Source organism: Sceloporus occidentalis, unplaced genomic scaffold, assembly GCF_023333645.1.
Source record: "Sceloporus occidentalis isolate IW3139 unplaced genomic scaffold, rSceOcc1.0.p SCAF_6, whole genome shotgun sequence".
Classification (NCBI taxonomy): domain Eukaryota; kingdom Metazoa; phylum Chordata; class Lepidosauria; order Squamata; family Phrynosomatidae; genus Sceloporus; species Sceloporus occidentalis.
Genome location: NW_028316986.1, coordinates 101756812 through 101773416, shown reverse-complemented (window position 1 = coordinate 101773416; position 16605 = coordinate 101756812). Strand labels below are relative to the sequence as shown.

The 16605-nt window shown below is 39.6% G+C and overlaps 1 protein-coding gene across 1 annotated transcript in view; it reads right to left on the bottom strand.

The window, feature by feature from the left end:
* Nucleotides 1–16605, bottom strand: part of LOC149311200 (tyrosine-protein kinase FRK-like) — a 62920-nt gene that overhangs the window by 19353 nt on the left and 26962 nt on the right. The window contains exons 4-5 of the mRNA XM_089530544.1: nucleotides 10444–10607; nucleotides 5397–5565 (exon numbers count right to left, since the gene is read on the bottom strand). Of these exons, the coding sequence (XP_089386670.1) occupies nucleotides 5397–5565; nucleotides 10444–10607 (333 nt within the window). The remainder of the gene's footprint in view (nucleotides 1–5396; nucleotides 5566–10443; nucleotides 10608–16605) is intronic.

The window sequence follows — 16605 nt, the reverse complement described above, 5'->3', positions numbered from 1 at the left end:
TTAAAATAATGAAGCAATTCACAATAGCAATAAATAGCAAAAATACATAGCAATTCACAGCAGCAATAAAATTAACAAAGCAAATTGCATAGCAATAAAGGAACAAAACAAATAAAATAGAAAATAATCCCCAGTCTCAGCCCCCCCCCCCATCCCAATCCTGAAAACAATATAAATGATACACAATCTTAAAACATTACAATCTAGGACCATTGGGGGGGGGGGGGGGGACAGCTGGGCTCCTGTGCTTCCAGAGTCTTTCTGCTGGTCCCTGGTGTTTCTGGGAGAGGCAGGAGATGACACCACATTACTAGCAGAAAACTTCACAGACCTGGAACACCTACTAAGGAAGATCAAAGAAGAAAGTGCAAAGGCAGACTTAATGTAGAACATAAAGAAAACCAAAATAACAACCACCGAGGACCTTCACAAGTTCAACCTAGACAATGAAGAAATAGAAATAGTAAAAGAATTCCCATACCTGGGATCAAAAATTGATAGAAATGGGGACTGCAGTCAGGAAATCAGAAGAAGATTAAGAAAATGGTGGCTTTGAAAGAACTAGAAAAAATTCTAAAGTGCAAAGATATACAACTGAACACAAAAGTCACTGTACTCCCTATTACCATGTATGGATGTGAGAGCTGGACAGTTATGAAGATAGGAAGAAAATCCATTCATCTGAGATGCGATGCTAGACAAGAGTGCTGAGGATTCCATGGACAGCCAAAAGGGCAAATAAATGGATCCTAGAGGTGGTCAAGCCGGAAACCTCCCTGGAAGCCAAGATGACCAAACTGAGACTGTCATACTTCGGATACATCATGAAAAGGAAGGACCCATTGGAAAAAACAATAGTGCTGGGAAAGGTGGAGGGAAGTAGGAAGAGAGGAAGGCCACATGCTAGATGGATGGACGCTATTAAGAAGGTCATGGATCTCAGGCCTACCATCTAAAAAGACATGACACAAAAGGAGAAGAGAATGGGAAATAAATGAATAATAGAGGCTGGGGGACCAATTCACAAAGTTTTGAAATCTTTCCATGGCTTCATCTTATGGAATCCTGGAGTTTGTAGTTTGATGAAGCACTAGAGCACTCTGGCTGAGAATTCTAAATACTCCTTCCTAAACAGCAAATCACAGGATTCCACCAGATGTTGCCATGGCAGTTGAAGTGCTATAACTGCTATAACTGTGTGATGTGAAGAGCCTCTGGGAATCTTTTTGGCAGAGACTATAAACAAGGCAGTTAAACAAGTTAACCGAACCAGTGTACCTAGGATACCTGTAACATTCAAAGAATATGCAACTGGAAACACAATTGCCTGCAGAACAAGGACACATTCCACTTTTATAAGTCAGCTTTTCCATCCCCATCCCCTTTTCTTACAAGACAGTAAAGTCTGGTAGTATCAAAATCCAGCTTCAGATCTGATGCCAGAGTACAGAAATATAGTTGTGAAAACTGTTAACAATATGATGGATCAGCTAAACTTACAAATGCAAATGGTATCATTTAAACACACACACACACACACCAACATTGATGTGTTAATAATAGGTGTGAAAGGTACACCTTGGGACTGTACTGCCTTTATGAAGATTGCTGCCAGCTTAATTAGAAATCTTCTGCCTCCTGCTGTAAGGTTAATTGAAGCCCTTTCTAAAATGTAAATGCTGACGAGTAATCATTTGGACTTTCAATCCAGTAGCAGGATCAAGTACCAGTTTCTTACCAGTTTGAAAGAAAATGGTCTGGAATAAATGTGGCTTTATCTTGTGAGCTACTTAACACTATACCATTCAATATTCCTAGAAATGATTTTATATTTTATTAAACAGATATTTTATTTCCTTCTCTGTCTCAAAGTAAATATTTGATTACACTTTAGGATAGGACAGCATTTTATACACTAGTGGCCAGATCTCAATAATCTTTGGATGAGTACACTCTCCAGTCATCTGCCAACCTATATGCACACACAATCACACATGTATATACATACATAATTAGCTGCATAAAAAGGATTTTAAAGGCTTTCAATGCAAGTGCTTTAATTGCTTTAAATTCATATTTAAATAAAATATCCAGTGTATTGTGAAACAGTTTTCATAAAATGATATGAGATTAAATCTGAATAAAATTAAATTAAAATTAAGAGATACTGTATTTGGGTAGTTAATAAGACAAAAATAAGTCTAGTTTGAACAAATACATTTGATATTGCATTCAAATTTACTGTTTACTGTAAATTGCCAAGAGACTTCAAGCAAATCTTGCCAACATCCAGTTGATTAATTTGAAAGGAATTTGAATATTTGCCTTTCACTTTCATAAAAATAAAATTAAATCCCATGGCTACTAGCTTTGACGACAGCATTCTGCTCAAAATGTCATGCCACTAATCCCACTGAAGTAGTACAGAAAGATCTAGGTGAATTAAGGTATGAGAGGAATTGAAGATGGAATATGGGGGCAGGGGTGTGTGTGTGTGAAAGGTAAACACTGGTTGGCTGTTTCCATATATACGTGTGTGTGTGCGCGCATTATATATAGGTCCATTACCAGAAGAAGTTTGACTGGATGGCCCTTGGGATCCCTTCCAATTCTATGATTCAAAGCTCAGGTTCTTGCTTTCCCTCTAGCATGACCATATGCCCTCCTCTTACAGGACATGTCCTTCATTTCAACCTTCTGTTCAAGAGGAATTTCAAAATGTCCTCCATTCTGTGTATGTTTGACACCCAGTGCGGATAATTTTTTAACACCCCCCCCCACACACACACACAAAAGAGACTGTCCATCTCTCCTCTGACATATGCTCTGAATGTAAAACCTTAGTGTCATCTGATACCTCAGTAAGCAAGCAAGAAGTAGGCCAACAGAATTATTATCAGCACTGCTACTGCAAAGGGCTTGTTTTCACTAAACAACCCCAAATAAAGGTTTATTAGAGAGTGTAACTGGCACAGGAGCCACATCTTTTTTTTTTTTAATCCAAATGCAGACAGGGACCTCTAGGAAAAGGTGGTTTGCATTAAGAATAGGTTGGATGGGTGACAGGGCCAGAACAACATGCATACAGAGGAGGCAACATCAGTATGGGAGACCACCAGGATTGCATTTTTCTCTGTTTCACGAGTTCAAGCAAAGAAGAGGAAGAGGAGAGAAACAAGGCGCCTAGGAAGATTGGTAGGTGCAGGAGGGGGAAAAACAGAGATGGTGAGTGGTGAGTTTAATGAAGATGTCCATCAGAAAAATCCAGTTGAATGCATAATAAAATACAGTATATATAATACAGCTGTAAACAAACCATATGAAATTAATTTCTATTTATATTAATATTTTTATGTTTAATTTTGTATGCCCTGCATTTTGCATGCCTTGTTCTCCTTTCATTATGACATCTTTTTTGTGGGTTTTTCAGGCTATGTGGCCATGTTCTAGAAGAGTTTCTTCCTGACATTTCGCCAGCATCTGTGGCTGGCATATTCTTAAAATAAAGAGCCCAGAAATTAATCTTTGCTCCTTTCCACCATGCATGTCACAGGTTTGATCAGGGATGAAACAAATAGCAAGATTCTCATTCCTTTACTGGACTTCTGGCTCTTTCACACAACTATGGCACTATGATTTAAACTGTCATGACAACATCCTATGGAATCCTAGGCATTGTAGTTTGATGAGACTCCAAAGCTCCCTGGTTGAGAATTCTAAATACCTGCCATTAAACTGCAAATCTTAGGGTTCACTGAATATTGCCCTGGCAGTTAAATTGGAATCATAGTGTTATAAATGTGTAGTAAGAATGTATCCTGTCTACAGCCATGTGACTCAAGAATCTACATTCTCTGGCCCACAAGTATCTGGTATTCATGCCATAGGACTTCAATATTCTATAGCTGTAGAGATTTGAGCAGAGCAGTGTGGCATTGTAGCCAACCCATTAAAACAAAACTCAGTGTGTGTCTATAGGCATTTTCTTGAGAGGGTGGGTGAAATTTTTATTTCATTTGTGTATGTATTTACCAAAATTCATATTTCTTAATTTGCAAAGACTTGAAATTTTAGACAATCAAATGTAAGAGAGAACAAAACTGGTAGATTCATTCACCCAGGGCTCTGAATGCTTAATTCTTAAAAGTCTGTCTTAAGTTATATCCTTGTGTAGTCAAGCATTTTAAAAGGTGTCCATCAACTTTTTCTGAAAAGTTCTTCTTTTTTAAAAAAAAAAAATCTATATAACAGGCAGGTTCTATGTAGTCATCCTAATGCTGCAAATAGTTGCATCCTATTAATTTAGGTGGTGCAAGTGAGCAAGAGTTTTTGAAGAATTGGCCACAATTCACCAATTTCTTAATATTTAGAAGGGAAAAAACCATGTTTTTAAATAAAAATACAGATTATTATTTTTTTAAATCCTGCTCCTTTGCCTAGACTAGAATCGCTACTATAAAACATTTTGGAACAACTTTACTTTTTTGATTAATATAAATGCCAGCTCCACCTTTCTGATTTCCCTGTCTGCCATGAAAAACAAGATGATGGCAGCCACAGAAAGGTGAAGGGACCCTCTGTGATTATTTGTGATGCCACCTGACCGGGTACCGCTAGAGAGAGAAAACTCTTTCCATCTCATGTACAAACTTAAAGTCCTGTCCAATTGGACAACTTTTGCCGAAAAGAATATAGCTGGCAATCCATATACAAAATTTAAACCAAATAGGAGACTATAAGAACATAAAATAATTACCTTGAAACCAGTCAGCCAAACAGAAAACTTAGATATAAACATAATAGTCTAAAAATTAGAAAAACAAATTATTCAAATATCAGGAGGGCTTCAGTGGTTCAAACCGAATGGTGAATATAATGTATGTCTGTAAGAAATTGAAGCTTGTGAATTCTATGTTCAAGCTCACTTCTTGTGGCATCAGATGGGACTTTTGGGGGCTGTAAATCTACAGTGTAGCTGCCAGGTAAGAACGTGTAAGGGAGCACATATGATAATAATGATATTGAAGAGCAAAAGGCACAAAGTGACTGAATATTCAAGGGACAGACTGCTCTGGCCCATTACATTTTATGTAATGTTAGGGGGGAAACTGTAAAACATAGCAAGTGAGTTTTTTAAAAGTATATTTCTGGTGGGAAAACACTGAAGGAAGTGCCAGACTGAATATTTTAACAATAAACATGGTGGCAGAGGTGGTGGTGGCGGGGGGGGGGGGGATGACACAATATTTTAGCAGTTCTCAGAGCACAGCAACATAATTCTGGAGGTGTGCTGTTATTTATTTGTATTTTTATACAAGGCATCGATTTACCCGAAAGTTCATTTACAATTATAAAATAGTCCAAGTATGAAATAATCAGACAGCCATTTGACATACCTGGTTTTAGTGTTTTAACAGCCACTGGAGTAGTATTATTCCATAAGCCTTCCCAGACCTCGCCAAACTGACCAGAGCCTAGTTTTTTCAAGAGTTGCAGGGAATTTCGGTCTATCTCCCATTGATCAACAGTCTGGTATGATAGGTCATAAGGTTCTGGGACTTCTGTCTGGGTGGGAAGAAAATAACAACATGCATAAACTCTCTGTTTGTGTAAGAACTACTCTGTCTGTCAGCACATAGCAAGATGGCAATTCTTTACACTTCATTAAGAAGCAGTGGGCTACTGAGAAAGTGTGGCCAGTGAACAAGGCCACAATACTTTCACAAGGGTCTCACCAGGCATTTTCAGCTCTGAAAACAGCATTGTGCCTTTCTGAAGGTCCCATACTATTGAAGCAGGATGGAACAGTTGCTTCCCATAGTAGACTCTAAAGGGGAGTTTCATCATAATTTGTGTCTTTGTATTTTGGTTTAATATGGCAAGTAATATACAGAGTGTAGTGAGTAACAGGCGTAAAATGTTTGGCGAAGAGTGAATTTGCCAGTGGATGGCGACTGATTGAATGAATAAGAAGTGGTAGGTTCAGTTTGGAATAATGCGGTAAATGTAAGGATGAGACCCAGGGCTTGTCTACATTAGCTCTATACTCCAAATTCCACCTCAGCTTGACCGTGTGGTGTGTACACCATTGTAAAGAACAGGCAGAACTGTGCCAGGCTAGCAACAGCCAATCCGAAAAAGCTAGCTACAGCCAATCAGGAGTCAGCCAGCAACAGACAACAGAATGTTGGCCAGTAAGAGGAGAAGAATTCCATTATTGACACTCGGAGTCAGATAGGGTTTTGGTTTCAGACAGTTAGGGTCTGGTTGTGTGAAAGTCTAGAGTTAGGGACTATGAGAGCTAAAGTTTGGAAGGAAACAACTTATCTCTATGATAGGATCTGACAGGGAACAAATTCAGAAGTGAGGGACTTGGTTCTATTTTAGCACTCCAAGTGAGGGAGTTGCTGGACTGATATCCAGAGGGATAGGGTTAGCCTGAGGGCTAGTATAGAAATAAGGTCAGAAGAATAACAGTAGATGAGGACGGAATGAGGGTCCTAAGTAAGAGTAACTGGAGTTCTCTAGAAAGAGAGAAAGAAGTGTAACTAAGTGCAACAAAGTGAAGCAATAACAAGCGAATGTACCAACTGAACAAGTGAAACATTGTTAAAACTGTTTTTCAAACAAAGTTTTATTATTAATTACTTACAAGCTTGTCTAAATCTGAAATAAGTAACCACGCTACCAGGTACCATCTGAAAGTGAATTCTAAAAAGGGAAAATAAGCAGTTTTGGTGGTTCTCATCACACGCTCCGGACACACACACACACACACACACACATGCATAAGCCAAATACCGTGCATGCTCAAACCCCATTCAAATGAATGGGGCTTGTCCCTGCAATGGCGTGGCAGCGGGGTGGAGCGTGCATGCACCACAGGCACATGCCCCATTCATCCAAATGGGACACGCCGCCCCGTGCGCTCCTGCACGGCTTTCAGCATATACTGAAAGCCACGTATAGCGTACCCACATAAAACGTGGGCACACTGTAATTTGGTGACAGCGATGGGATGACAAAACCCATGGGGCTGCCACAATAGAAGAATAGTTGGGTTAGAAGGACTCATCGTGACAACTATGCAACCCCCAAACCCCAAATCAGGCTTTCCACCCTTTCTTCTTCATAAACAAGACTTATCCTTTGCTCTGAATTTTCCAGAAAATCCAGAGCAAAATGGTCCCTCAGCATCCCTGCTGAGTTGCTCTGTGGTTGTGGAGATTATCACACGGGGACAGTATAGGGATGGGATCATTCCCACATCCTTATCCCATCCGTGACCCATGTGAAAGTGATTGTGGTAAACACTTCGACATGAAAGCATGTTGAACCTGTCATTCAGCTGTCAGTGAAGTGTAATGGTATTAATGGGTTCTTCCATTAATACAAAATGAAAGCAAATGACAGGAAAATAACATTTCACTGATGGCTGAATGTGCTTTTCAGTGCACTTTCATGTGAAAGTGTTTAGTGCAATCACTTTCACTAGTGCTTCCCAGGTGGCTGAATGACAAGTTCAGTGTACTTACATGTGAAAGTGATTTGCACGTACACTTTCACTTGTGCTTCCTGGATGGGTCACTTATAGTTCATGCGTGAAAGTCCTTCCTGCAATCAGGTGGGAAGGACAGTACATCATTGATACACTCCTGTGATAAATACATGATCAACTCATGTGAAAAACTGTGACTCACTTTGAAGCCAGAACAAGGCTGAGCTCCTTGTTCTGTTCTCAGAGCAACTTGTACCCACAGCAGTGGCACTGTCCAGCTCACAGCGACCCCAGCCACTCATTGTCTTCAGCAGGAAAGGGGATGAATTTGAGGTGAATTAGAATACTCTGGGGCAGCCTGGAATATTCTGGCAAGTTTAGACAATCTCCCAGATAGGATTGCACTTCTGAAGGAAGACATTAGGGGAGGGGGAGGTGGAAACCATTCAATGCTGTTTGGGATTTGTGAGGTGAGAGAGTGAAGAGGCAGACTGTGCTTAGGCGTTTAAGACAGGGATGGGTAACTGTGGGAGGCTAGGTGGATCCCATGGCTCCCATAGGAGACCTTGGGGGATGCACCCCACACCACAGGTTTTTTAAATTGCCTTCAAGTGTCCCTGAACATCCCTTAGGGACAGTGGGAGCCATTTTCACCATGTTTTTAGCTCCTCACAGTTTTACAAAGTTTAATTCCAGTTTTAAAAGGGGCCTCTCCTGGAGAGGAGGGGACATGATCTAAGTGCCCCCTACATCTCCAGAGGACATTTTGTGGCTTTAAAAAAATAGCCCTAGGGCCCTAGAGCGTCACAAAAACTACATTTTGCGCACTCCTGGTTTAAGACATGGGGCAGAACCGTTGTGGGCCCTGTGCCACTGAGACAAGGTTGCTATAAGTTGGGGTCAAATCAAGAGCAATTAAAATATAACAAACTCATAAAAGGAATGGCAAGTTTTAAAAAGTATAATGACTCTCCATATGTTCTTGGACCATAAAATCTTATTGCAGTTGTTGTTGCTGTTGTGGTTGTGTTCCTTCAAGTTGTTTCTGATATATGGCAACCTTGAACTGAGATGGTATAAGAATCCAGCCACATACTAATAGATTAATATCTATCCTATCAAAAAAATTGAACAACAGTACAGTGATTAAATAAATGTTCTCCACAGAAAACAAAGAAAACCATCTATAGTAATTGTGGACACAATTTGTACCTGATTTATTTATTTATTTATTTATTTATTTATTTATTTATTTATTATTCTGTTTGTATAAATTCTTCAGTGCTTTTCCATTGATGTTATCCTTTCTCAGGGAGAAATGCATTGCAAGAATATGATTTTAAAAACCTTGGAAATTGTTCTATTTTCTTTATACAAAAAGATATGTATCTCCCCATTCCTATACAATATACTCAATTACACTGAATGTTGTGCCTTTATTTGACTTTGCAGGAGGTTCATGTGTAACAGTTTGGGTCCACACTCAGAACTCTCATATTTGCTGTGTTTGCACTCCCTTGGTAATTTTGCCTGTCCCTTTGAAACCATTTCTAAATGCTCTACTCAGGCGGGTTATAGACTGCCGCTTTGCGGCGGTCTGCCACCGCCGCCGTTTGCTCCGTGCGGGAGCCGCAGCAGCCACACCGCGCGGCTCCCGCGCGGAGCAAAAAAGGAGCTCCAAAATGGAGCTCCTTCTTGCGGCGCCTCTGTGACGTCGCGAGGCACCACTGGCGCATTCGCGACGTCATAGGCGCCGCGACACGTCTGGACGCTATGCGTCCGATACGTAAACATGGCAGCCCCCATGTGGAAGGGGCGCCGCCATGTTGTACGTATGGAATACGTACTAAGGTTAGGGGGGTGCGGAAGCACCACCCCTTCCTAACCCTAATACGTATTCCATATGTATTTTTGGCGGTCTGTAACCCGCCTCAGATTTTATGTTACTGCGATGCAAAAAAAATTTTTTTAAAAAAAAGGAACTGAATGCAAATTTCATTTGAGGTGGTAGATTTCTTTTTTGGGGTGGCTATGTCTTCACCTCACCCTGTAGCTACAATCCTGGTTTTCCCCTATGCTGATCAGTGTCCCACCCTAGCATACACATTCACACACTTTGGACTCATCACAGGGGAGGCAAGCATCCTCCTCCCGTCATTCAATTGGCATTAAATCATGTTAATATCATGCAATAATAGGATGATTTTCACACGATGCTGCCATTAATGGGCCGTTATCCTGTGAATAAAGCGGCAAAATCCTGCTGCTTTTTATTCACAGGATTTTCCTGTGAATAAGTGGCACAATTTTGCCACTTTATTCACAGGATAATGGCACAATAATGATGATGTCGCACAATGTAATGTGAAAATCATCCCATTATTGCATGATACTGATGGGATTTAATGGTGATTTAATGGAATTTAATGGGATTTAATGGGACCATCCTCCTCCTGTCATTAAAAATGACGGGAAGAGGATGCTTCCCTCCCATGTGATAAAGCCCTATGTGTGCCATGTTAGAGAGAAAGCTTGAAAGCTCCAAGTAATAGTTATGTCATTCTTTTGGAACCTGAAAGATAAAAATATTCCTAGATTAGAAAAACAAGACAAGCTTTTAGCGCAATAAAGAACCTGATGGAGTTTTCAGGCAGTACTTAGAGACAGCTAGAATTATGAGCTTGGTGAGTTCATCTCAATATAAATTTATTTTATCCTGTAACTTCATAAATCAGAAACAAGCACACTTCAGCCCATCCCCTGCACCAACACAGTTATTTGTTCAAAATACCACAACTTGCTGAGATTGAAATGGTGCAGTCATGTATGATTTTCTAAAATAATAATTGCAGGCAGTAAGAGGTTTAAGTGCTTATCAGAAGAAAATCTAAAAAAGTTTCTCTGTATTTTTGAAAGGGAAGAAAAATGTCCTGAATAAACCATACCTTTATACATGGCTTCCCAAGCTTTACACACAGCCCATCACTGGAAGTACTATAGTGTCTGACAAAATCATTCAAAGTTTGAAAAGTTTTCCGTCTGGTCACAAAAAAGCCGCCATTATCCAGCCGTTTGATTCGATAGTGCTTCACTGTCGTACCATCCCGTACTAGGAAATGAAAATAAGAAAGGAATTTCAGTCACATAAAGGTATAATGTGAGGAGATATCCAACCTAGGAACTGAATGTTGAGGCTTCATCTGCACTGCAGAATTAATGGAGTTTGATGGTTCAGTGCTATGGAATCTGGGATTTGCAGTTTTGTGAGATATTTAGCCTTCTCTGCCGGAGTGCTCTGGTGCCACAACAAACTACAAATAAAGGAATTCCATGGGTTGGAGCCATGACAATTAAAGCAGTCTCAATCTGCATGAATTCTGCAGTGTGGCAGCAGCCCAAGGAACTCAGTGGTTTATGGTATAATCTCAGGTACAGGTCTTACAGCTTGTAGCCTCACTATCAGCATAATTCTGAACTTCCACCAAGCTTTCACATATTGACATGGGTGCTGTTTTGTTTTTATTTTAATGAGTTGTAAATTTTAAATTTTAATAATGTAATCTTTTAATAATTTGAATTGTTTAATTATTTTTTAAACTTTGTATTTTTAATGTTTCATATTGTTTTAACTTGGACTTTTAAATTTTGTTAGCCGCCTTGACTCCCTGTACTGGGAAGAAGGCAGGATATAAATAAATAGAATAATAATAATAACTTCTGGCTGTGATTGCCACAACACAGTTTTTACATAGCCCAGCAGCTGAGTACTTCTGGATGAGATACTTTGGGCCCTTTCACACTGTGCAATTATAATGTTATGATTCCATTTTAACTGAATGCTTTCATCCCGTGAAATCCTGGGTTTGGAGTTAAGGGAAGGCATTTAGAATTTTCAGCCAGAGAGCTCTACTATCACACAAAACTCTCAAGATTCCATAGGTGTAGCTATGGCAGTTAAAGTGTAATCATAGTGCTATCATTGTGTGGTAAAAAAGGAGAGGCAAACTTGGACTACCAATATTTGAAGATAGTCAAAAGAAGATGCAAGGTTAGATTACCAATGTTTGAAGAAGAAGAAAAAACAGCAATCCCTTTTGTGGGGGGTGGGGAGTGGGCTCCTAAATTAATTTACTATATTGTGAGTGTGAAGTATATGGCTCAGGTCTAGACAATCCAAAAGACCTTATCTCCCCACATAAACCTGTCAGAATTCTTAGATCTGCAGGAAAAGGCTTTGGACATTATCAGACAAGGGAAATTGAAAGTATAATCTAATGGCAATCCAAATGCAATCATGGGGTTTAATGTTATTGCATGATAGACTACCACATGCAATTTCGGGCAATGGGAAGTCAGTCCGAACGCAATCATTATTGCGTGAGAGGTGATCACACACAATTTCTGGCAATGGCAAGCTATTTCCGGGCAATGGGAAGTCAATTCCAACGCAATTCGAATTCATGTAAATTCACTGGACTACTGAATTCACGTGAATACGTTCTGGCCCCACTTTCTTTTCATTTGAAATTAAGAGAAATTCATCCCATGTGATAAACTCCTTTCTCTCAGTCCCACCATCATCACAGACTTGCTTGGTAAGGACACGAGAGAGAGTCTTCTCAGTGGCTAAACCCTGTTCATTCATCTTTCACCTATGTGTGGAAGGGATGGTTCTATCAATGCCTTTCACTTCATTGCTCTGGCCAGAATGCACAGAAAGTATTGAAGCTATGAAGATTCAGCACACATGAATTTCCAGAGTTTGGAGATTTTACCAGGCTCTGAGCCCTGTGTGTGAGGACTTACTGCATATACTCATGTACAAGTCTAGAAAATTTGGTCAAAAAACTGACCCAAAAAACCTGTGTCGACTTATCCACGGGTCAATATAAGTACTGTACTATAACTCTTTTTTACAAAAAGAAACCATCCTCTTGTGAAAGACAAGAGCATAATCTGTCATGGAAGCACTGATCCCCCTTCCATTCTCTCATCCACCCAGTCTTTATGCCTTGCTAGAATTTGGCATTGTTTTCCTTTTTTTCATCCTTTAGATCCTTTGTAATATGCCTCTAAATGTTACCCTTGACTTATCCATGGGTCATATCAAAGCCATAATTTTGGCCCCAAAACCTGCCCTCGACTTATACGTGAGGTTGACTTGTATTGGCCAGAAGCCTTTAGTGGGCAATATGTTTTGTTGTTATGAGCTCTCACATTGCCTCCAGCATATGGTCTCCCTAAGGTGACATTGTCATATGGTTTTCTTGGCAAGATTTGTTTAAAGAGGGGTTGCCATTTCCTTCCTCTGAGGCTGAGAGAGAATGGCTTCCCCAAGGTCACCCACTGGGTTTCTGTGGCTGAGCAGGAGTTCAGATCCTGGTTTGCCATAGTCCTAGTCCAAGCCATTACACCACATTGGTTCACCACACTATGCTAGTATAAAAATCATTATATGACTCAATGTGTAAGTGTCAACCACATAGTGCACTCAATTGTTGCTGAAGTACAGAGAGTCATTTCTCTCACTTTTGACCTGGTGGGTGGAGACCTAATCAACCTATTTGTACAGTGGATGAGCTCTAGGTCATAGTGCCAGCTATATAATGGGTTGCACAACTGCGGTATAGCTATAAATAGCCATTAGGGCTGAAGGGCAGGATATAAATACCTAAATAAATAATAAAATAAATAAATGACATAAATTTATAGATATGTTAAAAATATACAGGATCTTGGTTCTATAGTTATGTTTGTTTAGGGTATTTCTTATTTTCTACCCAGCATAGATTGTAGGGGGCATAGGTTAGCATGAAGAAAAGCATTCTAGCATTCTGCCTAAACTCCAGCCACTCAGATATAACAGAAAGGTTATTTGCTATTTGACCCTAGTGTTGAGCTGACACTTTTAATGTTGATTCTAAATATGGAGATTCTGTTTTGGGTTATTGTGGATAAGATCTATCCTGCTTGCAATTTGTAAAATCTAAATCTAAAAGTCCAGTGAATGATTTCTTGTGGGATCCCCACTGTAATCACGCTTTTATTTCTTTCTGTGCATGATAAATCCTTTACAAACAGTACTCCATTGTTCCTGAAAACATCCTATTTTTATTTAGTCACAGCAGAACAGCAGATTCACTCAACTTTTGCCTAGGAACCAAAATGTTAAAGTTCTGCACTTAGGCCAGAAACTTGTATGGGATCTACAGATGTTTAACCAGTGTAGTTAAGATGTTATGCAGTGAACCCCATCCCATTTTGGAACTGGGGGACTGCCATGGCCACTACATTGCTCCTAAACTAGGTGTGATATAGCAGTCATGAACACAAAACAGTCATGAGTGTATAACTCTAGGTTACATATTTGTAACCACTATAAAGGATTCTTGCTGTAGTTCATAATAATATGGCTGTGATTGCATATCATTTTTCCAGGTGGAACCATGAAGACAACAGTGAGTACAGCCCTGTGTAGGACTGCTATCTGGGTTGTAGTTTACGAAGATAATACATGTTGCATTTGTCATCATCAGCAATCCTATGTAACACTACATTCCTTTAACATACATTATTTATCAAAATGGCACTCCTTTTAGCATGTTCTTTTTTGTTTACTGCCACTAGAGGGTGCATACCCGGCATTAATATATTTTAGATTCCTCAACCTTTAACCATGCACTGTGAATAAATGTGTATGTATGTGTATATCTGTGTGTGAAGATAAAGGGAAATGACCATGTTGTAGACAGGAAATGTTTTCTAAGTATCTAATAATAGAACAAAGGACAAGATATCCCTTTTCTTTAGAATACTGTATTTTCTGGCGTATAAGACTACTTTTTAACCCAGGAAAATCTTCTCAAAAGTCGGGGGTCGTCTTATACACTGGGTGTCATATTTTAGGGCAGGTGCTGAAACTTCTGAGCTGGACTGGAGAATCTGTGGTCGCCGCATATGGTGGGGGCAGCTCAAAAACGGCTGCGGCCGCATCCCCACCATATGCGGCGATCGTATGAAAGCAGCTACCGCTCTGATAGTCTTGGAGACAGGAAGCACTGGGCAGGCAAGGATAGCTGACCAATCCAAGCAGGCTTTGTATACAGTGCGCCCGCGTTATACGTGGGTGCACTTTATGCGGTCTTCAGCATACGCACTCAAGCCACGGGGAGCACGTGGGGAGCGCAGGGCGGCGCGTCCCATTCAAATGAATGGGTGCACGCGCCTGCGGCGCACCGCTGTGCTGCTGTGCTGCCGCACACAAGCCCCATTGTTTCTAATGGGGCTTGAGCATAGGCAGAATTCACCTTACGTGGGGGGGGGGGGTCCGGAACGGATCCCCCACGTAAGGCAAGGGCCGACTGTACAACAAGGTTTCCTGCTAAGGACCTGCATGTCATAAGCATTTGAATTAAAATTACCATACTGAAATCAAATCTGATGTTTTTTAAATTTTTATTTGGTGTGCATTGGAAGAGGGGTAGTCTTAAACGGTGAGTACATCCCAAACTCTATATTTTAACTGGAAAAGTTGGGGGGTCGTCTTATATGCCCAGTCGTCTTATACGCTGGAAAATACGGTAAATCATTTCATCCATACAAAACATTTGGTGGAAAGAGAGGATTAGAGGACGTGTGCTATACAGATGCATATAGAGAGATGCATTCTGCCACTGAGATATATTCATTGCACAAACCTGACTCTTCAGAACATCAAGATAACTATTCACAGTACATTATGATAAGGCTTATATTAAAGAGAGGAGCAGACATTGCAAATCAAACTGTTTTATTTACTAATACTAGCTTTTATTTATTTATTTTATTTATTTATTCAGATGTTTATACATTAGATATCTAATAAATGTTTACCACTCACAGTGGCATACAACAATAAAAAACATAGAATCTCAAATTTGGAAGACACTGCCAAGGCAATTTGGTCCAATCCCTCGCCATGTAGGAATCATCCTGCTATGAGGGAAAATATCACAATTCAAAATTGAATATAAAAACCAAAGTATTTTTTAAAAGTCTCTACCAATAAGTAACTCTAACCATGGTTTACCATATGGAAAAAATTACTGAAATAAAGAAATGTATTTTAAAAAATCTGGTAAGGGGATAAACCCCAAGAGCTGAGGTATTAGCCAACCACTAAGGAACAGGGGCATGAAAATACCACTGTCTTGATCTTGTTGCCTTTCTCCAAACCTGCAATTTACTTTCTCTCATTTTGTATTAGGTTGTGACAAGTTCTTGTTGTTTTTTTACAGTACTTACATGGAAATTCACACATATTTTGGAATGCTGTTTTCTTGTAATATTTTCAGTACATTTCTTACACATTTTTGTTTGTAAGTACTTCTGTACACCATTTTTGTGCTGACCAAAGTTTAATTACATTTTTCAAACATAGGTATTTTCAGTTGAATGCATTTAGCTGAGTGCATTTATTTATCGTAATTTTTAAATAAGGGGAGCAGGGATTTTGCCACTTATGGTTCCTTTCCAATGATGAAAAAGTTAAAAGATATGAGCATGATTTTGTTAATCTTGTATCCATGAACTGGGTGAAAATGTAGAAAAATAATTGCTTAATATAAATTTCTTATCCATTTGTATAAGAAAGCCCTTTCCTTTGTTCCCACCCTATTATGTTATCTCCAGAACATAGACTCTGAATGCATCTACACTGCAGAAACAATGCAGTTTGACATAACTGTAACTGCTGTGGCTCCATCCTACAGAATCCTGGGATTTGTAGTTTTATGAGACACCAGCACGCTTTGTTAGAGAAGGCTAAAGACCATGTAAAACTACAAATGCCAGGATTCTATAGAATGCACCTACAGCACTTAAAGTGGTATCAAACTGCATTGATTTTACATTGTAGATACACCTACAGTTTCTCACTATCCTAAAGATTCAAATGGGAAACACCACTATAAAATTAAGAATAAAGACATATCTTCCAATAGTAATACCCAGTGCTTACCTAGCGCTACTCAGGCTGTATTCACACTGCAGAAATAATCCAGTTTGACACCACTTTAACTGCCATTGTTCAATGCTATGGAAATCCGGAAATTGGTAGTTTGTTGTGG